This window comes from Eubalaena glacialis, chromosome 9 (assembly GCF_028564815.1).
Source record: "Eubalaena glacialis isolate mEubGla1 chromosome 9, mEubGla1.1.hap2.+ XY, whole genome shotgun sequence".
NCBI lineage: Eukaryota > Metazoa > Chordata > Mammalia > Artiodactyla > Balaenidae > Eubalaena > Eubalaena glacialis.
Genome location: NC_083724.1, coordinates 51,017,666 through 51,040,815, shown reverse-complemented (window position 1 = coordinate 51,040,815; position 23,150 = coordinate 51,017,666). Strand labels below are relative to the sequence as shown.

Sequence of the window (23,150 nt, the reverse complement as noted above, 5' to 3'; positions counted from 1 at the left end):
TTGGGAAGGTTGCTCACCCCCTGCATGACTCAGTTCTCTCATGCATAACATGGGGATAATGATAAAACCCACTTCACAAGATCAACGTGAGGATTCAATTAGTTATTACATAGAAAGTGCTTAGAACAGTACCTGGCAGGCAGTAAGAAAGAGCTTGATAAATGTTAGTATCACTAGCTCATCCAAGCAAGAGACGGGAATTACTGGGAAGGTCTTATTATTTATTTATTTTTTAAATGAAGAGCAAAATTTCTCCCTTAGTTAAACATCATTCCCATTTGAATGGGCCTTGATGGATGCAAGAGGTATACTGGACTAGAGATAAGGAGACTTGGGTTTTGGATCCAATATGGCCAGTTCTAGGCTGGGCAAAGCCCCCAGCCTCACCCCCGCCTCAGAGTCTCCTGGACAGAATCAGCAAAGGCAGGGAGGAGGGTCTTTGAGAGGTTCACGGCTACTGCTGTTTTAGTCTAAGATTCTAAGAATTAAGACTGAGAATAGGTGACTTTGTGCTCTTTTTTCCCCACTGTCGTCTTACAGCCCAGGGCTTCCAATACCTAAAATGCTAGAAGATTCATGAATGACTCGGTGTTCAATATTTCCTTCTCAGTTCTTACCTTCGACGTAGGTTGGGAATGAAGCCAAGCTTTTTCTTGACTGTAATTAAGACAAAGAGGTTTCAAAAAGGGCAAAGCATGATGAAAAATGCATTAACACAGCCATCCGTGCAACATGAAAAATAAATACATCACCAATGACAGATATTAACCAGTTGTCAACCATTTTTGGCTACAAAAAGTGAAGTGTGAATAAACATATGCATTTATTATTAAAGGTTACCCAAAGCCCAGAACCACCGATTCATATTTTAGATAATCTAAAAATCCTACATTCTACAATCAGAGAGATGTCTGTCATCTTAAAAAATAACCCATGGACCAAAATTCATAATCAGTAATAGCAATAAAAAGGACTCAATTTGTATTCTTAAGAATCTGGGTGTCTAAGTGAGAAACTGCCGATTAGTAAAGGCACCAGTGAAATGATTATATGCTAAAATTAAGAATTCCCTTTGAGAATTTTATTCCACTTTATGTCTTTGCTGCACTGATCTCTAACTGTGCTAAAAATGATTGCTACAGTTTTTATCTCTTCCTTTCATCCCTTACTGATGTATTTTAGTTTAAAAAATCCATTATATAAGTTATTATTGTGTTACCTTAAAATAAGAACCCAATAAACAAAGAGGTAATTTAAAAACCCTGGAATTTCTTATACTAAGTAAAACCTCATAGCAAAGGTCAGTCTCCCAAAGCATCCTTGGAAGTGGATATAATCAACTAGAAACCTTCTAGAACCTGATTGGATGGCAGTTTCAATGCTAGCTCTCAGAGGAGCAGTACTTACCACTTGGTTCCTTTCACAAGCAGATGTCCTAGAGTTAACTCTCAGTGGAATAAGAATAGGTAATTAATTCCTGCTCCAACCAGTGACAGAATTTGCAGCTGGTATGTCTAGGGCAGGGTGATGAGAGCATTACAGCAGAGTGGAGAGCTAATGTAAAAGACAAGAGTCCCTAAAATGGGCAAAATCAGGGTTTGCATGGCCAAGGGTTATCTTTAGAAAACCTAAAGATTTTCATTGCTAAGAATCTACCAGGTGTTAGGTGATCATTTCAGAACAAGACTATCTAGTACAACATAGCTGCTCAGTAGGTTGACTTGAATTGATGGTATACTCTGAGGTGCCTAGTGGACTTGAAGACCGAAGGGCCCTGGATGATGGCTGGGATATCATGGGAAACAACTCCCTATCACAGCACTTTATACAGTGCTCTTCACTTGGAAGATGGGAATGGCTAAGGAATGATTAATTAGTTAATATTTGCACAACATTCTAAAAAATATTAGTGTTAATTGTTATGTGAAAAATTGGAGGCAGTCAAAGAAACCATTTTAAGACTCTAAACTCAATCCAGGACAATGACAAGAATTCAACACTAATCACACAATACACAATGCAGATCAATCTCAGTAAACCTGCTGTAGATGTGCTCACTGGGATGAAATGGTTCCTCACACCAAAGAGGGTGGGTTTCTGGTTTCAGAAAGGATCACCTTTAAAGAAACTAAGGACACAAGATCACCAGGAACGAAAAGTTACCGGCTGCTAATGCATTTATGGAAAGATGCACACCTAGTGAAAGCCAAGATTATGTGGATAGAGAAAAGAGGACTCCAATTTCAATGGTGCTTCACATTAATTTTTCTTTCCATTTACTCAAGTGAGAAGATAGGCCCAGCAGAGTGCCTGTTGGCTTAAACTCTGTTGCTTTAAGGAAAAAAATCCGTAACTTCATGGTATGCAGATGAAAGCTAGTTTCTTCATAAGAGCCAAAGACTTTTAGATTATTATTCCCCAACCATTTCCCTGTCCTTGCCCTCAGCATCTAGGGGCAATGAGGGCTTTACTTCATCTAATCAAAATGGTTTAGCCTCCAGGTACAACCAAGAAGCCAATTTATATTTATATTTTCTTGGGCTATTAGATTTAGATTTTAGCAGATGCTACAAAAGAATTGCTTTAGTCTATGGCTCTAAAAGCTGCTGTTTTATTTAGAGTCACAACGGAGGGCATTTGGTACATTCACTTATTCTCTATTCATGAACTCATGACTGGCTTTCTTTAGTCTCTGGGGTAGTAAATTTTTTTTTAAAGAGTTCTGTGAAACGGAAGAGTCTCTAATCATTGCACACAAAGAGGATTTTCATCATTATTTCTAAAGATATGCAGAAACATGTGCCAAATGAGAAACTTGCTTATTATATCTGATGGATAATCAAACGCTGAATATTCAGATGTCTGATTAGCCCTGTGTTTTCCCACATGTGGACAGAGATGAACATTAGTTGATCCTTAACATTCAAGAATTAATAAAGCCACATTCAAGAAGTTAAAGGCCAAATCTTTGGGATGTTCCAGGAGGTCACATAAACCATGTGTAGAGCCTGGAGGCTTGAAAACTGCAATAATAACATACAAGCTACCCTGTCCATTCAGTGTGTGACCTGCAAGTACTCTTCATCGCAGGGATAGCAGATTCTGGTGTTAAGAGCCTGGGCTCTCTGGAGCTCTGGATTCAAAACCTGGCCCTACCACATGTGAGATCTGGGACCTCAGGTAAGTTACTTAACCTCTCAGCTTCCTCCACTAACAAATGAGGACATTAATTCCTACCTCGCAGAAGTATTTTAAGGATTAAATGAGATACTATGTGACTTGCTTGGTCTGGTGCCTGAATGCCATAAATGCTCAAGAAATGGTAACTCTCATTACTGTTATTATCACTGTGGCTTTTCTTCTTGCCATTTGTTCTTACCTATTCGTGTGCTATGAATAAAGTACAAGGTGACGTTGTAGGATGCAGGGCCAGCAGAAACTGTAAGCCCATTACTCCTGTTCCTGTGGCCTGATGAAGACCAGAGAAGGACAAAGCATATTTCAAATCTAAATTCTAATGTTGGTGCCATTTCAGAGAAGGTCTCCTTATGTTTGTTTGGTTTAATATAAATAGATTAATGAAAAAAAATACTTCTCCCCTGCATGAATATTTAATGGCAAATGCATGTGAATTCAATGATATTTTAAGGGTAAATTTTAACTAAGACTCCTTTTAGAAGCGATCTGCCACTCAGGTTAAAATGGAGATCGCTTTCTTCCATTGAATTTAATGGAAAATTATTAGCAAAAGGAAGGAAAAATGAGACAATCATTCATTACGTGGTTTAGCTCTTTAACGCATGTCCTCAGTGTTGATTAGGCAGCATCTATATTTAGAATGAGCTGAGCCCACACACAGATGATGGTGCAGGCCAGTGTTTACCTGATGCTAGTTCCTAAGTAGGTGAGGGTAGCAGTTAGTCAGGTGTAAAAGGACAACAGGTGCTGGAGAGGGCAATGGCTCCCTCTCAGGGGGAAAACACCTGCCCGTTTCTAGCCCCGGAACCCTTAGTGGGAGCAAGCAGCATCTTCTCTCTTAAATATTCTCTGCCAGAGCTCAGCATGGCCTCCATCAGCAGGGTGACCATACGATTTGCTGTCCAAAGGGACACTTTAAGGCTGCACTGTCCAGCAGCCCCTAGCCACACACAGCTATTTAACTTAATTTAAATGGAATAAAATGCAAAATTCATTTCCTCAGTGCCACTAGCCACACCTCAAGCGCTTGCTAGGCACATGTGGCAGTGTCTACCATATGGGACAGTCCAGAAGTAAAACATTCCCTGCATCACAGAAAGTTCTCCTGGACAGCGCTGCTGCTTTAAAAAGTGAGAAGGGGTGCTCACCAGGTGTACTGCTGGGACAACAGGTGTGAGCCGGAACCTCCCCAGGTAAGCCAGGACAAGCAGTCATCCTGTTGTCATGAAAGATATTTCACTTGGGCCTGAAATAAATTAGTATTTAAGAAACCAGCCCATTTCCCAAACCACACAGCAACTGTAATGCCATGGCACTGAGGCTCATAACACCTCTAGGAAGGATGCTGCTAAACAGAGCTTTTGATGTCCCATGTCCAAGGGAACTTTCTGCAATCATGGCAATGTTCAGTAATCTCTGCTTCCAATACAATAGCCACTAGTCACGTGTGGCTACTGAGCCCTTGAAATGTGGCTAGTGTGCCTGAGGAAGTGACTTTTTCATTTTATTTATGAATTAAAATAGACACCTGTGGCTAGAGGCTGTCAAATTGGATGGCATGGCTTTATCACCGAATTCCACGCTGGAGAGATGAGAATTTTTCTCCGCAGGGTAATCTGGGTCAGCAGCTCTGTTGGAGGCTGGAGAAAGCGCAAACCAGAAACAGAATAAGACATAACGGGCTGATGGCTTTTGAAACAAAATGGTACCCTACCTCTTTATTTGTGGAGGCTTCCGTGGGGTCACTGGGATGAAGGGGTGTGCTCGAAGACTCTGCACCCAGGGGTGAGGAACTGCCAGGAGACGGGGACTGGAACACAGACAGCAGAGGAAAACACAGTGAGCATCACATAGTGAGGAACTGGGTGAACCGCCCAGCCTTGCGGGAGAGAGAGGCACACGCAGCTGAAGAACATTTCAGCAGTGAGAAAACTTCCTTGGAAAGGAACTGCCAAATGGACATAGAAGGCTTGGATTTGTCAAGCTTTCGTTAAAATTCCTGCCCTGTTTTCAAAGGAGCCCTTACAGTTCAGCCTCACCCGGCCCCTCACCTTAGGCCAAGTGTTTAAACATCGCAAAAGTTGAATATCAAACTTAAAGCCCTAGGTGAATAAAGCTAATAGTGATACTCAAATGTTTCCGTTTTTAAAACATTTTTCTTACTGAAGGAAACAAAGACTTTGGGTGTTAAACGTCTTATAAAATCACCTGCCCAAGATTACCTGAAAGGAAAAGGAAAAATTAAAACATGAATTTTTAAAGAGGCAGCTGGGACTGATTTCAATGACTGGAAACCACACCACCTGTGAAATATTTTGTCTGATATAATCCAGAGGCCACTGAAAACACAGAGATATTTTGGCATCCAAAAAACATTACCTTGGATACTCTTAGAAGAGTTAAAGAATTCTTTGTTAAATGGTATGTTTAAAAATAAGGCACAGGGCTTCCCTGGTGGCGCAGTGGTTGAGAACCTGCCTGCCAATGCAGGGGACACGGGTTCGAGCCCTGGTCTGGGAAGATCCCACATGCCGCGGAGCAACTGGGCCCGTGAGCCACAACTACTGAGCCTGCGCGTCTGGAGCCTGTGCTCCGCAACAAGAGAGGCCGCGATAGTGAGCGGCCCGCACACCGCGATGAAGAGTGGCCCCCGCTTGCCACAACTAGAGAAAGCCCTCGCACAGAGACGAAGACCCAACACAGCCATAAATAAATAAATAAAATTAAATTAAAAAAAAAAAAAAATAAGGCACAGAAAAGGTTTGGAAAGCACAGTCCCCAGCCAGGGGATGGGTTCAGGCTCCCTGTGCAGGTCCTGCTTGAATGGATTTGAAGCTCCAGGCCAGCGCCCTTAAAGCCCTGCTGATTGAATGACCAAAGAAAGAAAACAAGCACGGGGATGGAAATAGTGCAGGTGCTGAAAACCCTCCCCAGCTGATTCCCAAACATTTCTGCACGCTCCTGAAATCTGGGAGGGGATGAAGAGAACCTTCAGGTGAGCCACAGGGATGCTTAAGAATTCTGTAGCCATGGTCCTCTGAGAGGAAGAACATGCAGCTTCACAGTCCGCTGGTGATGTCTGATAGAAGGCATAAAACCGAACCCAGTCAAGGACCTATTCTCTGAGGAATAGGGGCTGTGAGTGAGGAGAGGTAGGTTCTGGGTTAAGAAAGCAAGATCACACGAGCAGTAGCTTGAACCTGCTTCTGACCGCTGGAGACTGAACCTCACGGGGAAGCGGAGGCACAGAGACATCAGTAATACACCTCTGCGTGGGAAGGGAGAATGTTCCACAGAGCAGTGGTGCTCAGGAAGGGAGGGGGCACGTTCACATACAAGGGGGACCCCAGCAAGCACTGTGTGAAATCATAAAAACAATAAATCCTTTCCAAAGAGTCTTAATTACAGGAGACACCAAATGAACTGAAGCATGATGTGGTGAAATGCAGTATTATGCACACAGATGTGGTACCATCCCAGTCTATTGCTGTGAAGCCTGGATTTGTTTCCCATGAGCCGATATACCTGATTCTGAGCAGGGAGGTGAGGACCAATGAGCCTCTTCTACACTCACATGCAGAAATCAGCTGCTCCGCAGTTAAGTCAAGAGGACGAGCATTAGGGTAACATCAGACACAAAGTACCCAAGCCCCATGGTCCCTGGACACAAGAAAGGTGCCCTGTGTGCCTTTAAAAAGAACACACAGAATTTTTCATTCGGCACCCAAGAGAGTTGGTGGGGACTTGCTGAGTCAGCTCCATGTCTGGCCTACTCAAAATTAATGTAGTAAAGTTTTCATGAGAATTTAATGCCTTTAAATTTTCCCAGTTTTTCAAATTTGAAGAGCTTCCTTAGATATTTATGTCTATTTTTCCCCAAGTAATTTTCTCTGTCACAAAAATTTTAAAGGTCTAGTCCCTGGGGAAGCTAGAGCAGCTGCTTTTTCTTTAATTGCTTGGTTTGAGAGCCATGTATACCACCTTCGTTTTTTAAAAAAATGCTCCTAAAGTATCCCACAGCGCCTATTTCTCTAATTATTTTCTGTTGCAAATCTTCTGAAAATGGAGTCTTTGCAATGTTGTGAGCGCCAGGTCATCACCGAATGATGTGAGAAGACAGATTATCTGGAGAGCAGGCTGGGATGCAGAAGAGGCAGGTCAGACCCCACAGTAAGGCTCGATGACCAGTGCCAGGCGTCCACCATGGGACACCGGAGAAGAGGCACAAATGTGACTTTGGTGGGCACTGTTCTCACCGAGGTTCTCAGGGGACCCACACCAGCCTTTATCAGGAGGCACTTCCCCTCAGACGCTCACGCCCTAGCCTTCTGCATGCAAATGAGACCCCTTGTGCTTCCTTCTGTTTGCATGTGCCGTTACTGACCTCCACCTAGAGAGTTCTCCCTCGTTCTCTCCTTCGAAAGCACTCATCTTGCTGAAGCTTTCTCAGACTCTATTCAAGGTACCATTCTCCCCTGATGGCATGTTTCGGGTTTTGTAATTATCTGTTTATGTGTCTGCCTCCACTCTCCCAAGAACTCTCCCGAGGGCTCGTCTTATTCATCTTTATAATCCAAGTTCCTAGCCTTGGGTCTTGTAAACAGTAGGCACCCAGTAAACATTTACTGAATAACTGATGTCAATGTGGTTTCCAGCCTTACCATGTTTTCCACCTTGCACAGAAAGCAGTCAACCACTATTCTCTTGCATTATTTTTAGTGATCAGTGGTAAGCCTCTTTCTGATATAAGACCTCTACGCTGTTATGTGTGGAATGTTACATCTGCATTTTGAACTAGAGAAGTGGCCTTTGCCTCTGAAGACTCCGACCTTAGCTCCAGCTAAGCTCCTTTAAGGCAAAAACTGTCCCCAAACAAGAGAGTACCCTACCTGGTAGAAGCCTACTTCCCACCACACCATTGCTGACAAAGTCAAGGTGGACAAACACCTTCAGAGCAGACACAGGCTCCATAGAGCTGAAACAAAGGTGTTAACATCAATTCAACTTCTGCCTTGTTATATGCTCAAGAGTGGAGAGAAAACCAGAAATTGGATAATACTTTTTATATTTCAAAGATGTACTGGAGGCAAAATTTAACCACCAACATGATGCAAAAAGTAAAAACTATCATTACATATTTCTGTCTGGAGTCTCATGCCTTCTGGGTTACTGAACAGATATTCAATTTTAGGCAAATGAGACCAAGGTTGGGAAGCAAATGTGGGCTTGGAAATTCACAAAGGTAAGTGCCACACAGGGTGTCTCTAGGGGGGTAGTGTCTCTAGGGGGGTAGTGTTCAAAGATGACTCAACAATTCCCTGTGTTGGTCTCCTTAAGCTCAACAGGAGGTCTCCTTAAGCTCAACAATATGTCTTCTGCAGATTATGTTCCAGCAGATTTCCCACAACTCTGGGGTTCCACAAAGCAGAGCTGTCAGTCTTAAGACTTAGGCTCTTCAATGCCAGGACAAGAGATGGACAGTCCCGATCTTAGGCCTAAGGATGCAATAGCATCCCAAGGGAAAGCCAATCATTCATTTTCATTCCAACTGGACATCTCCTTGGGGAAACTAACTGCTGGTGGTAGAGGTGAGAGACAAATAGTTCCTGGAACTTTCAGGCTATGCACGAAGGGGAGAAAAACAGTGCACAAATAATCACTATTAATTTATTCCTGCAACAGACATTTCAGTGCCTCCTTGTGTTCCTAGTACTGGGCCAGGGAAACAAAGAGGAAAGCGATGTTGTGGTTCTGTCCCCCACCCCTTTCCAGGTAGTGGGAGGAGACACGTAAAGTCAGCGTCGTGGCAGGTGGCTAGAATATGAATCCATACATAAAGACACAGGGTTGGGAGGGTGTCTCTCTGCAGAAGGGGAGGGGTGTCTATCAGCAATGCTACATTGGGAAAGAATTGCTTCAGCTGAATCCTGAAAACTGGATGGTATTCATGCAGCAGGATGGGATGGGATGGGATAGGGAAGAGGTGGAAGGTACTAGAAACAGAGGCAGGGAGGGAAGCACAGCTCTGCAGGGAAGGGAGAGAAGAGCTGAACAGCAGGGACCAGTCACTGGAGCCCCACTTGGTGACAAACTGCCTACTCTCTGCCCACAGGGTATTTTCTTTGTGAGCCACTGGCCTATTATTGTCCTCATGGAAGAAGCACAATGTAGGCACTTCAATAACTATTTCCTGAATTAAGGTGGAAAATCTAGAGGGTTGAGGGGTTTGCTCTTCCCTGTCCCTTAATCCTCTTTCATCCTTGGACATCAGCATGAAGAGAAGATTACCACCCAGAAAAGCTGACAGGATGGTAATAGGAACACCCCAAAACCATGGGTAAAGGGCCCCTGGCTCTTTCCAAACGGGCAGCGTTCTTTTCAGAAAGGCCTAAGGACTGAGGCAGGACTGAGAGCAAAGCTGTGATCTGGAGAGGTGTCCAGGGATCTTGAAAGACTTCTGGAGGAATTCCAGTCAAAAGACACAAAAAAGTGAGTCTGACCCGGGCCATTCACTCATTTATTTAACATGAAGTGCAGACAGTGTCGGGGGAGCCCAGATCCCTGACTGTGCCCAAGGAGCTCCTGATCTAGCAGGGCAGACAGACCCACAAACAAATGCAGTGTGTCCTCCGTAGCAACGTCTCTGAGTCCCTGAGAAAAATAAGTCACCATAACATAAAAACAGCCACTAAGGAGCCGACTACTCGCAAGGCTAGTGTCCACCTTAACAGCCTCCCTCCAAAACACTAGCATCTACCTGGTCCACGTCTTTGTCAGCTGCTCTCTGTTGACTGTTGGGACCATCTGGCATTTCTAGGCAAAACCAAAACAAAACAGCAACTGCACTGCAGAGTAGAAGTGCAAATACTGCAAAAATAAATAAAGAAAAAGCAGAATCTCAGAAAGTTGAAGGTGGCAAAGTTGGAGAACTGCTCAAACCCACTATGGACCATTGAAAAGTTGGTGGAGTTACACCAGTTAACAATTAAGAGAAAAATGGAGGGATGACAATGTTACAGGTGCTTTAAAAGAGCATGATCAGAACATCTGATAATAAGGAGAGGCCCTTGGGAAAACAGTCTTTAAATATTTTTGCTGAAATGGTCCTCTTTATGGTCGAAAGGACTGTTTCTGATCATGCTGTGCAAGTCACGTGTGAATTGAAGGCAGTTCTTCTATTGCATGATTCAATGACTTTTTTTGAGAAAAATTACAACTCCCCAAGTCAATACTTCTCTTCTAAGCTCATACAACTCAATAACAAAAAAACAAACAACCCAACTGAAAAATGGGTAGAAAATCTAAATAGACATTTCTCCAAAGAAGACATACAGATGGCCAACAGGCACATGAAAAGATCCTCATCATCACTAATTATTAGAGAAGTGCAAATCAAAACTACTGTGAGGTGCCACCATCATTAAAAACTCTACAAATAACAAATGCTGAATAGGGTGTGGAGAAAAGGAAACCCTCCTACACTGTTTGTGGGAATGTAAATTGGTGCAGTCACCATGGAAAACAGTATGGAGGTTCCTTAAAAAAATAAATATAGAGCTACCATATGATCCAGCAATCCCACTTCTGGGCATATATCCAGACAAAACTATAATTCAAAAAGATACATGCACCCTTATGTTCATAGCAGCAATATTCACCATAGCCAAGACATGCAAACAACCTGAATGTCCACTGACAGATAAATGGATAAAGAAGATGTGGTACCTATATGTGGTATGTACCATACCATTCCATGTACATGGAATACTACTCAGCCACAAAAAAGAATGAAATAATGCCATTTGCAGTAACATGGATGGACCTAGAGATGATCATACTAAGTGAAGTAAGTCAGAAAGAGAAAGATAAATATCATATGATATCACATATGTGGAATGTAAAATATGACTCAAATGAACTTATCTACAAAACAGAAACAGACTTACCGACATAGAAAACAGACTTGTGGTTGCCAAGAGGGAGAGAGAGGGAGGGAGGGATGGATTGGGAGTTTGGGATTAGCAGATGCAAACTATTATATATAGGATGGACAAACAACAAGGTCCTACTGGGATCAGGGACAGGGAACCTATTATTCAATATCCTGTAATAAACCATAATGGAAGAGAATATGAAAAAGAATATATATGCATAAAAATCACTTTTCAGTGCAGCAGAAATTAACACGTTGTAAATCAACTATACTTCAATAAAATAAATGAAAAAATACTTCTTCTCTAAGAATTCACATATAGATGAAATTATAACCAACATGTTGTTAGTCAAAAGATAAACTAAGCTTATGTTTGTAATTTTTTAGTACTGTCTTTCAAGGTAAAGTTCTAATCAAATCCCTTTCTCCCCATTCTTACTTGAAACTTTGGTCTTTGTTGTAAGTGAATTAATTTTAAGTAGGCCTTTGAAGGTATACTTACATAGGGATCCTTAGGGACAGCCCTCCCTCTCCTATGGTGGTTAAAATGTGACATGACAGCTGCCATAAGAGGCAAGAGCAGGAGGGAGGAGAGACCATCTGGGTCAAAGAAGGCTTCCAGTGGAGAAGACACAGCCTTTCCTGCCACAGTGTCTGGGACTTGGAAAGCCCTGAACAAAGCCTGTTGGTTGGCAGAAGTAAAAAAAGAAAAAAAAATCATTCCTAAGACACTGGGTCTAGTCTTCAAAGCCACCATGATCTGGCTTTCCAATATTAGGGTCTATTTTCAAAAGTATAGGTGATTACAGGGAACACAAGTTAACATTTCTCCTTTGAAAAAGACTGGTGTTTTGTTTTGTATTGTGGCAGAACAAGTAAAATTGCAACTGAGGTTTCAGGATACTGAAGGGGTTAAGTGCTCAAGCCCTAGCATCTGGCAGAGCTGAGTGTGAATTCTGACTTTACCACTCACAGCTGAGACCCTGAGCAGGTTCCCAACCTCTCTGATTCTCCTGACAATTGAGGAAAACAGTAATTACCTGCCTCTCGGGATTGAGGTGAGGATTAATTGGTGACAAAGCACACAGAGGGTCAGCTCAGTGCCTGGGCACACACAATGCACTCAATCAATATTTGATAAGTCTTTTAAGATTCCAACAGTAACAAAAATGATTTCACCCCTATGGGAGAGTGTTCACAAGGACAACACATACCCATGGGGATGTTTTCTTCATCTCATTTCCTTCCTTATTAACATTTTATTCATGAATAAAATTAAAAAGCACACAGAAGGCTCTATAAAAATCATACCACAAAGACTTTAAGTTAATTTATAAGCCCCAAGACTCTTACTGGTATGCTGGCAAGAATAGCTCATTACTGGCTATGGCTGGGGGGTATACATGATGGCTGTATGCAATTTCTGACATGCCCACAGTCTCCCATTCAAGGTAGCACGTTGGAATATGAGGGCTGAGCATGATGCTATTATGGTGATTGATTTACAAAAGAGAATCGTGTGCATATGCATTGCTCTAGTGTTAATTGAGAACACTGCTTATGTATAACCATGACACACCGAGATACTCCACTGTTTAGGACACCTGGTGAAAGACCCCAGCCAGCTCTAGCCAAGTTTAACAAGTCTCAGTACCCGTGGATCTAAGTACACATTCCCTCCAAGGGAACTCAGTGACAAAAATTTCACTGCAACGAAGGCTAGATATGGAGCAACTCACAGAACCTGAAAATAAGGTTTTGTTTAAGGTCACCAAGCAGTCGACATACTACATGTGACCCAAACACTAAGAACTCATGAACCTTCTTCACCAGCGTTACGGACTGTGTCCCCCTCAAACATATATGTTGAAACCCTAGTCCCCAGTGGGATGGTATTAGGAGGTGGGGCCTCTGGGAGGTAATTAGGTCATGAGGGTGGGGCCCTCATGAAAGTGATTAGTGCCTTTATAAGAGAGACAAGAGAACGTGCTTCCTCTTTCCCTGCTCTCCACCCTGTGAGTACACAGCAAGAAGACAGCCATCTGCAAACCAGGAAGAGAACCCTCACCAGAAGCTGACCATGCTGGTACCCTGATCTCAGACTTCCCAGACTCCAGAACTGTGGGTAATAAATTTCTGTTAAGTCACTGCTTCTACGGTATCTTGTTACAGCAGCCCAAACTAAGACATCCAGAGGCTTCTCACTAGGCACCTATTTACTCCCATTTTTAAAGACAGGTTTAACAAGCTCTGAGCAATTCACTCCTCAATTCAAAAACTTTAGTGGTTCCTTTTTGCTTAAAGAATAAATCTTAGACTCTTTACCTTGGCACTCAAGGAATCCAAGGTTTGGCCTTAATTTCTTTACCATTTTCTACCCTTCCAGTTCCTATTCTCTGTCGTCAAGCCAAACTGAACTCCTTTCTGTTCCCTGTATATAACCTGTGAGTTTCTGCTCAGAGCCTTTGTTGATGCTCTTGTCTGAACTCCACATGTCCACGACACACCAAAGGCCCATTTCAAATGTTAACTCTTTCATGAAGTCTTTCCAATTCTCTTAGGTGAAAGGAATCTCCTAAGAGAGCTGCTTGTATTTTATCTGTGCCATTCTTATGGTGCATCACTTTCTCCCTTATATTTTATAAAATTCTAATACTATTGACTAATATTTTAATTACAATATTTTAATAAGCACCATGAGGCAGGATTTATGATTAATTTACATTTTCTTCTTCAAGTGCTTAATATGGGATTCCCCATAAAATATACAACAGGAGTTCAATAAGTGTGTTGAATACACGGAAGGATGCATGGACACCAATCCTCTAGTATCAGAGGAAAAAGGAAACACAAAAAGGAAACAGGTTTATATACACAGTAGGTTCTGGACACATGCAGCATTGCACTTATGTGCTCATGTGGAAGCTTGTACCCACATATAGCTCAGCGTTCTTGTCCATATAATTTTTTAAATTTTACTGAAGTACAGTTGATTTACAATGCTGTGTTAATTTCTGCTGTATAGCAAAGTGATTCAGTTATACATATATAATTCTTTTTCATATTCTTTTCCATTATCATTTATCACAGGATACTGAATACAGTTCCCCATGCTATACAGTAGGAGTTTGTTGTTTGTCCACCCTATACATAAGTTTGCATCTGCTAATCCCAAACTCCCAATTCATCCCTCCCCCCACCTTCCTACCCCTCATCATCCACAAGTCTGTTCTCTATGTCTGCTCTTTACTCTTTTTTTTTTTAAAGGCTGATTTTATTTTATTTTATTTTTAACATCTTCATTGTAGTATAATTGCTTTACAATGTTGTGTTAGTTTTTGCTGTATAACAAAGTGAATCAGCTATACATATACATATATCCCCACATCCCCTCCCTCTTGCGTCTCCCTCCCACCCTCCCTATCCTACCCCTCTAAGTGTACACAAAGCACCGAGCTTATCTCCCTGTGCTATGTGGCTGCTTCCCACTAGCTACCTATTTTACATTTGGTAGTATATATATGTCCATGCCACTCTCTCACTTCGTCCCAGCTTACCCTTCCCCCTCCCCATGTCCTTAAGTCCATTCTCTACGTCTGTGTCTTAATTCCTGTCCTGCCCCTAGGTTCTTCATAACCAGTTTTTTTTTTTTTTTTTAGATTCCATATATATGTGTTAGCATACGGTATTTGTTTTTCTCTTTCTGACTTACTTCACTCTGTATGACAGACTCTAGGTCCATCCACCTCACTACAAATAACTCAATTTCGTTTCTTTTTATGGCTGAGTAATATTCCATTGTATATATGTGCCACATCTTCTTTATTCATTCATCTGTCGATGGACACTTAGGTTGCTTCCATGTCCTGGCTATTGTAAATAGTGCTGCAATGAACATTGTGGTACATGACTCTTTTTGAATTATGCTTTTCTCAGGGTATATGCCCAGTAGTGGGATTGCTGGGTCATATGGTAGCTGTATTTTAAGTTTTTTAAGGAAGCTCCATACTGTTCTCCATAATGGCTGTATCAATTTACATTACCACCAACAGTGTAGGAGGGTTTCCTTTTCTCCACACCCTCTCCAGCATTTGTTGTTTGTGGACTTTCTGATGATGGCCATTCTGACTGGTGTGAGGTGATGCCTCACCTTTACTAATTCTTGATCACAGTCTGTCTCCCTTCTTCGGCAGATTCTGCTTGCACATCTGCACCCTCAGATGATTAGAATAGTCTTGCAGACACAGCAGGAACAAGTGTGCTCAAAGGTGGTATTTCATAGACTGTAATCAAGCATTTGGTCATTCAAGTCCTGTCCAGCCTGAACATTCTGGTTCCATTCCCTTTTCTATATGGACTTTCAAAGGTGGGGGCATTACCCAGGGCAGGCCACAGTACATGCTCTAGTTTTCCTAGGAAACTTCCGTTTCGGGGGCTGTATGGAGCTTCTGTGCTTCCAGTGTCCTCACATAGCTTTTTCACTATGCATATTGGTTTAACCAGAGTAATCCTTTTTCTCAAGTAAATGTACATTGTTTTCCTCACTGATCTAAGGTGTTTTAAATTAACCTATTCCATGTTACAATTATTTAAAAAAAACAAATATATGATTAGTTTCTCCTTGCTCCAAGATATGTTTGTGCTTCTGAAAATTGAAACTGCTGAAGAAACCCATAATTATTCACTCTCAATTCAAACTATATTATCAACGCACGTTTGTATTTCCTTAATGTGGTGAAGCAGGAAAGTTAGCATAGGCATTGTAGGGGCATAATTATGTCATTAAAATGATAATAGCCTGGGCCTAATGAAGTGTTTTATATACACATTTATAATGGATTCAATTAATACCAATGGAACATTTTGAGATAATTGTCAGAATATTCTACTTCCATCCTCTTTTCCCACAGGGAAAATGCTCCCATTCCCATCTCCAAGTCTGTTAAACCCATGGCAAGGCTGTAGTGTGAAGATCCGGCCCACCTCGTAGCTCGGAGAGAACCTTGCACTGCAGCAATCTCCTCAGAGAGAGGCTGCTTTCATCTTGGAGGGACCACACAGATCACTCATTTTATCACCACCTAAAGGGCTCCAAGCTTCTGAAACCATGTTCTTAAAGGCAAAAAAGAAAAAAAAAAACCCCACAAAACTGACTAGTTAACTGTTAACTAGAGTCATCCCTGCAAGGTGGGATAACTTATCTGATAAAGTTGATCTATAAGCCGATGTTATCTTTTCCCAAAAATAGCCTCACTGTATTTATTGGAAAGGTATTACAACTTGTGATGGACTCATTTATGGAGGAAGCCTGCTATTCATTTCTCCATCTAGGTCCATATTCCCTGATGGTTCTCCTACACTGGCATCCTCAGGCCACATTGAACGGTGAGAGGAAAACCAAAGTGACTTTTAGTTTGCATTAAGAGATGCAGCTAAGAGCACACTATTTGCTGTAATAACACATTATCTGCTAAGAACAATAATAGCTACCATTTGCAGATGGATTACTATGTGCCAGGCACTGTACAGGGTTCATTATGCCATTAGTTCATTTATTAGCAAAACAGTTCCTAATGTGCAAGGCACTAATCTCCATTCAGTTTCATTAGCATCACGGAAGCAAAAGACACAACATAGAGCCCAGAATTAGAGGCTACAGTGCCCAAAGGAACTCATTTTCACAGCAAATAACAATGCCACGCTGATGGAGAGGAAGCAAAGTGCACATCTTTCTAAGTGATCAAACAGCCTTTTCTCTTTTCAGGTCATCTTGGACTTGTGAGCAACAGGCAAACCTGATTACATTTCTTCCCGTCCTATTCCTATTCCAGCTCTGTTCACTTACTCCTACTATCAAGGGAAATGCGGAGAACTCACAATGTGACAGGACTAGGAGAAGAAAACCAAGAGCAAAGCAGCAAACATAATTTTGAAGCCCGAGGATCCACCTACCTCGTCTTCGTGACGCTCAAATTGGTACATCCAAAAATTCTCCATCTTTACTGGTGTTCTTTGGGTAGAAGGGCCAGCTCTTGTGGGTCCACTTGTGAGCTGAGGCTAACTCCTGACCTCAGTGTGTGTCTGATGGATTGTTTCTAGTGGTGTTAGATGTTCCCTAGTCAATAATGCAACTTGTAACAGGAGATGTGCCCACATCCCGGGGTGTCTGACCCAGCTGCATTAACCCCTGGGTGCCCAATGGCCCTGGCAGTCGTGCGCCACTGGTGGGGCATCATCACCTGACGTTTCTGAAAAGGGGCAGACCTACCCCTGCTGGCAGTGATGCCTCCTATTTCTGGGGAAAATAAACTCGGCTCTGAGGTGCTACCAGAAACTTTCACACACTCTATAAACTCTGCTACGTTTATAGAACCTGTGAAAAAAAGCATCTAGTTCGTGTGGATGGAAGGAGCGGTAATTGGGAAAAAGAGGCTCTCTTAAAACCTGCGTCAGAATGCACCTGGGCATGTGGCCAGCCAGGGCCTGGGGCTCTGGGGGCACAGGATGCTGAAAGTGGACCCTCCCTACCTCTTCACATTTGCTGAACATTCTTGTGCTCTAACGTCCTTGCACTGCAATCTGAAGAAGGGGAAATGGCAAGCCAGATACACAAACACAAAAAGAAGCTGTCCCCAGGGTCGGCATGGTTTGACCCAAACCAATAGGTAATCCCAAACTGGGTTTGAGAGCTGGACCAGGTCTGTGGTTCTCAGAAAAGTCAAGACAAATATGGGTGGAACTGAGCTGGAGGGAACTAATGGAAACAGAGGTGGGCAGGGTAGTTCTGAAGCCTGACGACAGGAAACAGAGAGACCTCCCAGAGCCAATGTACCTCTTAACCAGCCATGGCAATGGGGGAGCACGTGGGTGCATGAGACATGAAAGGCACAGAACACTCAAGACACTTGTTGTAACGGACGGCTTCGGCCTTCTTTCTCACCTAACTCTTCATGAGACATGCTGACAGGTCTCTCTCCCTGAGTCTACCTGATGAATTGTAATAGACTCAAAAGGTAGAAAAAAGAGAAGCAAAGGACCTGAACAATCCACAGCTGGAAAACCCACCCATGCTAAGTGACAGTTTCCTGTGCTGTGGACAACTCTGCAGGCCAGACCAGAGAGAGGGGGTCCTCGGGCACTTCTCTGTCCCTCCTCTCTTGTTCTTGTGTTTCTGACCACTCTGTGTGCAGCCAGATTGTACCTACTATAATCTGGGTCAGTCTGATGCAATTCCTGTGGCTGTCAGCCCCATTCAAGGAAGCTTTTTCAAAATGGTGAGCAGTGCAGGAGGTATTTCTTCTGAATTTACAGCACTGGGCATCTCTCAAAACACTGTCTTCTTTCCATGAATTAGTTAAAAGATAGAAAGCCTCTGGGTGTTGACTCTCAAGTGTCCAAATCAAATAGCCCCTACCACTGAACTCTCCCTGGCTCATGTGTGAAGCCATTTTCTCCATTATCACTCTTAAAAATTGCTTTGGTTTGGATTCATGAGCCACTCAGGCCAGACTGAAGCCATCAGAATCTTCACTGCTGCTGTGGAAAGCTTGTAATTTTTTCAGTTGTTAACCAGAGAACCACCATCACACATAAGACTGAAAATCACCAGAGAGACTGCAAAGAAAACAGACCTTCTGGAAAGTTACAGAAAGCATCTACACACAGTGTTCTGTCTGTGCAACAGAATCCAGAATTCTTCCCCTGGCTCTCTTCATTCTTTCCTTCCTTTTAATGTTCAATCTGCACCTGAAACCTGCTTAATTATTCACCACGGCCTTCTCCATGCCTCATCCATAATGGATAACACCTGCAACCGAAAACTGCTTTCCCCCCCCCACAGCAAGACAGCAGTTGAGATGGGAGCATAGAGAACGGGAGGCACACCCCACAGCTGAGGGAGAAGTCAAGGCACCAGGATGCCAGCCAGCCTCAAGGCCTGTTCTCTCAGCACCGGCAAGACCCCTTAACTTGGTGCCTCTCTACCTCCTTTTGCGCCATGGCATACAGAGAGATGACAGCATTGGGACAGCACGCTGGGTCACCTGGAGAGGGTCTGGAGCCCCAAGTGAAGCTGCCGGAGTTGAAGGCAACATAGCCGGTGGCCCAGGTCGCCCCTGTGTCCAAAATCCAGGGGGATCATCGGCACAGTGGTTGAAAGTTCCGCCTTAGCTTATGAAGGACTCTTTACAGAAAATTCTTTGGGCTCTAGAAGTCCCTTGAGAATAAAGTTAAAATCCTTCTACTTAAGAATCCATGTGGTCATGCGTGTTCCTTCAGGACAAAATCCTTCCTCTTTCCCACTTCCACAGGCCCTCCTGAGCCCTAACTTTCTCTGACATAGCCGCCCGCCTCACCTCTGTGCTGGCTCACATCCCGATTCCCTTTTTCACCACTTTGGCTTCATTCTCTGTCAGTCATGTCAGGATCTGCAGATCTGCCCATTCCCAGCCAGACAACAAAATTCATACAGCCTAGGAGCTGGGAATGGCTGACAAGGTCGGCTGGGGGGAGGAGGAGGCCAGCAGCTGCTGTGTCCTCAGGCTTTAAGCCCAGCAGCTCTTTGCCGGCACAAGGTAATGACAAGACACCAAATGTGGTAGGTGGACTTCTCGAGTGGCCCCTGTGACCCCCAGCTTCTGGTATTCAGACCCTTGTGTAATCCCCTTCCTGGGGAGGGAGTGTGGGCTAGTGACTTACTCTAAGCAACAATAAAATACAGCAAAGGCGATGGGATGTCATTTTGTGATGGGAAGTCACAATCTTTTGTAACCCTTCTTGCTATCAGACTCAGCCTTCTCATCCGGCACACTTTATTAACACAAGCTGCCATGGAGGAGAGCGCCCAAGTGGCAAAGAACCTAGGAGGCCTGTGGCCAAGAGTCATTTGGGAACTGAGGTCCTCAGTCCAACAGCCCATGAAGAGCTGAATCCTGCCAGCAAGTGCAAGAGCTTGGGAACAGGGCTTTCCCCAGGTGAGCCTTAAGGTGACTACAGGCCCCTGACACCTTGACTGCAGTCTCTGAGAGGCCCCAAAGCAGAGGACCAGTTAAGCCATGCCAGATTCTCGACCAAAGAAACTGTAAGATAATCAACATGGCTTGTTTTATGCCACTAAGTTTTGGGGCAATTTTTTACACAGCAGCAGATTTTACACAGCTAAGACACTAAAGGCGGCTTCAGAGGAAAGCCTCAAGAACAGAGAAGATCTGAGGTCTGGCTGAGGGCTCAATAAAGAACTAGCCTCGAACAGATCATAAACTCTGCACAGGCAGGCCCTGTGTCTGTTTTAGCCAGAGCCTGCATCTCCGTGGCTGCTGTATCCCTGGTGTCTTGCATGGCGCCTGAGCTATAGAAGGAACTCGAAAGTATTTGTTAAACGAGTGGATGATAAGTTGAGAGATAGACTTTCAATTTGTGATGAGATGAAGTAGTCACAACTCTCTTTGGTTCACTGACAAAACTAAGAATAGTGTGGCTATGTGGCCAGGCCCTATTTCTTACTCATGGACAGTGTCCTCTATGTAGCTTGTACTCTATTAAACCCAAAAGTGTTAGCAGGGGAACAACTGTAACAGCTCAACCCAATCACTTTACAGCAATTTGCATGGCAGATGGTTGAGAGCACATTTATTCCTCTAATATCATTCATTTGTCTAAGACGAGGTTTCCTATTGGTTTCTGAGTTCTATTTAGCAAAATATCCTGGGGCCCATTTTTGCTGTCCTGACAGCAGATCCTTTGGTTCTAAACTTTTGCTTCTGGATAAGTTTCTGGGATGTTAACCTAGAGGGTCTGCCAGCCCCCCTTTTCTAAACAGTATGAACCATATTAACAGAACAAAGTTGGTTTTAGAGCCAATACTGGGATACTGGTATACTCTTCCATAGCAGGCCAGGAGAACACTCTGAGTTAAGGATGCTTGGGGTCTAGTCCTTTTCAAGCCACAAAAGGACACAGAATGGAGCTGACTATCCTAGGAAAACTCTCCTCCATGCCCCCCACCTGCCAAGAATACATCACATTCCAACTAGGAACTGATCTACTCAGGGAAATCAGGCCTCAACAGAATACATATTCATTCTAAAGTCTGTCTGCTTGACTGCAGATCTCATTTCAACTCCATCCTTTGCTATTCAGATCCTGGAAAAACCACGGCTGGCCAGAGCTCCCTAAGGAGTGTGGATTGGCAAAAGGACCTCTCAGAGAAGGATACCTTAACAAGAATCCTTCATGAAAACAGAATCCTTCAGCAGCAAAAACATTTTTTTTTTTTTTTTGTCAAAAACGATTCTTTTCACTCACCCTTGTAAGCTTGACAACACAACCATGACAGGATAAGATGCTGCCAACAAGCCTTAATGAATTAGCATGTATACTTGACCTTGGTCAATAGTTTCCTAGCAACAACAACAAAAATCCACGTAGGCTGATGTTGAATTTAGAATAGAGGGAAAGGGAGAGAGGATGGGGGTAGGTGATGTCAAGGAAACCAAGGCCCAGATGAAGCCAGGATGCTTCTCCACCCTCATTACATCATCTTTCTCCAAAAAAAAATAAAAAATAAAAAAATAAAAAAAAGAAGGTGGGCACAAAAGTGCACATGATCAGGGCAGGTGTTAACATCAAGCCCTCACTTCCCAGGATTTTAGCAATATCTCCCTCTCAGCAGGAAAGTGGCTGGTTTCTGACTAAGAAGTGTTAGTGCCGAAATGGTTTCCTCCCTCAAAATACTTTCACCAATTGGTCTCTGGAACTGGGGATGCCAATAAAAGGTAAATGTTATGTTCAGGGGGTGGTGCATACTGCCATTATCACTAATTAGCAGTTTAGTTTGACTTAATCAGACCAGCCCTGCAAAATAAAAGCTGACACTACAGTGTCGCTCAAAGTGGAACTGGAGACCCTAGGTTATTCAGAGTGCCTGACCAGATGGGCAGCACCGTGAGGGCACAGGAGGGATGTGAGTGCTGGGGGAAGCAGAAGGGCAACACCAGGCTGGAGAAAGTGAGGAAGGGGTGCTAACAGCCAACTCCTCTAATTCAGTTTGCCACTGACCAACCCTAAATGTTAAGTGAGTTTTGACCTACTAAGGCAACTAATACACCAAACTTGTAATTCTGATTTCACATTTCCACGGAGGACTCAATATCTGAAAAACCATTTTCGCTCAGCCATTCTGGGAAATAAATCTGATAACTTATTTTACTGATGAGGAAACTGAATCTGAGGAAGAAAGGAGGTGACCAACTCAACGTAGCTGCAGCAGGTCAACGATAGGGCTAAGATTTACGTATAATGAATGCTTACTGAGCATCAGCGTTGTGTGACTTCCTCTGAGTTACAAGAGGAGGAAAAGACACTATGCCTTCAATAGACTTGACAGTGACTTACAGAGGCAACAGGCTAATGCACGTGAGACAAGTAGAAAGACAGACAGTAAAGAATCAAGTTTTAAACTGTAGTTTGCAGTTTAAGTTGGTGGTTACCAATTTTGACTGGGCCTCAGAAATACTGATGATAAGACCCGACCTCCAGAGATTTTAATCAGGAAGTTTGGAATCTGGAATCTATCCATTCAAAGACTGGGGCCCTGACTGCACTGAATACGAATGTGATCTGGTCAGAAGTGAGAGCCAGTGTGGTAAGGAGTGGGGTATGGAGGCAAGTCTGCATAAACAGAAGCAGATGTAGAATTTGTAAGTACAAGGAAATGAGTAAGCCAATGCAGGGCGGGGTCGCAGTCGGGGGGGTCCTTTCACACCAAAGGCGCCATCTGGTCTCGGTCCAGTGGGGTCTGCCTAGTCATACCTGAAATCACATGAGGAAATTACTGCCTGGAGGAATCTGTCTTTGCCCAAGACAAAGGGTGTAGACATCTGGGATAATTTGCCCTCTAAAGCTGTGAAATGTGTCAAAGACCATGACTGGTAGGTCAAGGCTGCTGGGTCACATAACCCAGCTATTTTCAGCTATTCTGTCTAGGGAAACTGAGGCCAAAATGCCCAGCCTGGCTCCAAAC

The 23,150-nt window shown here is 43.3% G+C and overlaps 1 protein-coding gene across 2 annotated transcripts in view; it reads right to left on the bottom strand.

Moving 5' to 3' along the window:
• APBA1 (amyloid beta precursor protein binding family A member 1) overlaps positions 1-23,150 on the bottom strand; it is a 79,304-nt gene that overhangs the window by 33,870 nt on the left and 22,284 nt on the right. For both annotated transcript variants that reach the window (XM_061201207.1, XM_061201206.1), the window contains exons 2-3: positions 4,913-5,008; positions 618-657 (exon numbers count right to left, since the gene is read on the bottom strand). In XM_061201207.1, coding sequence (XP_061057190.1) covers positions 618-657; positions 4,913-5,008 — 136 coding nt within the window. The remainder of the gene's footprint in view (positions 1-617; positions 658-4,912; positions 5,009-23,150) is intronic.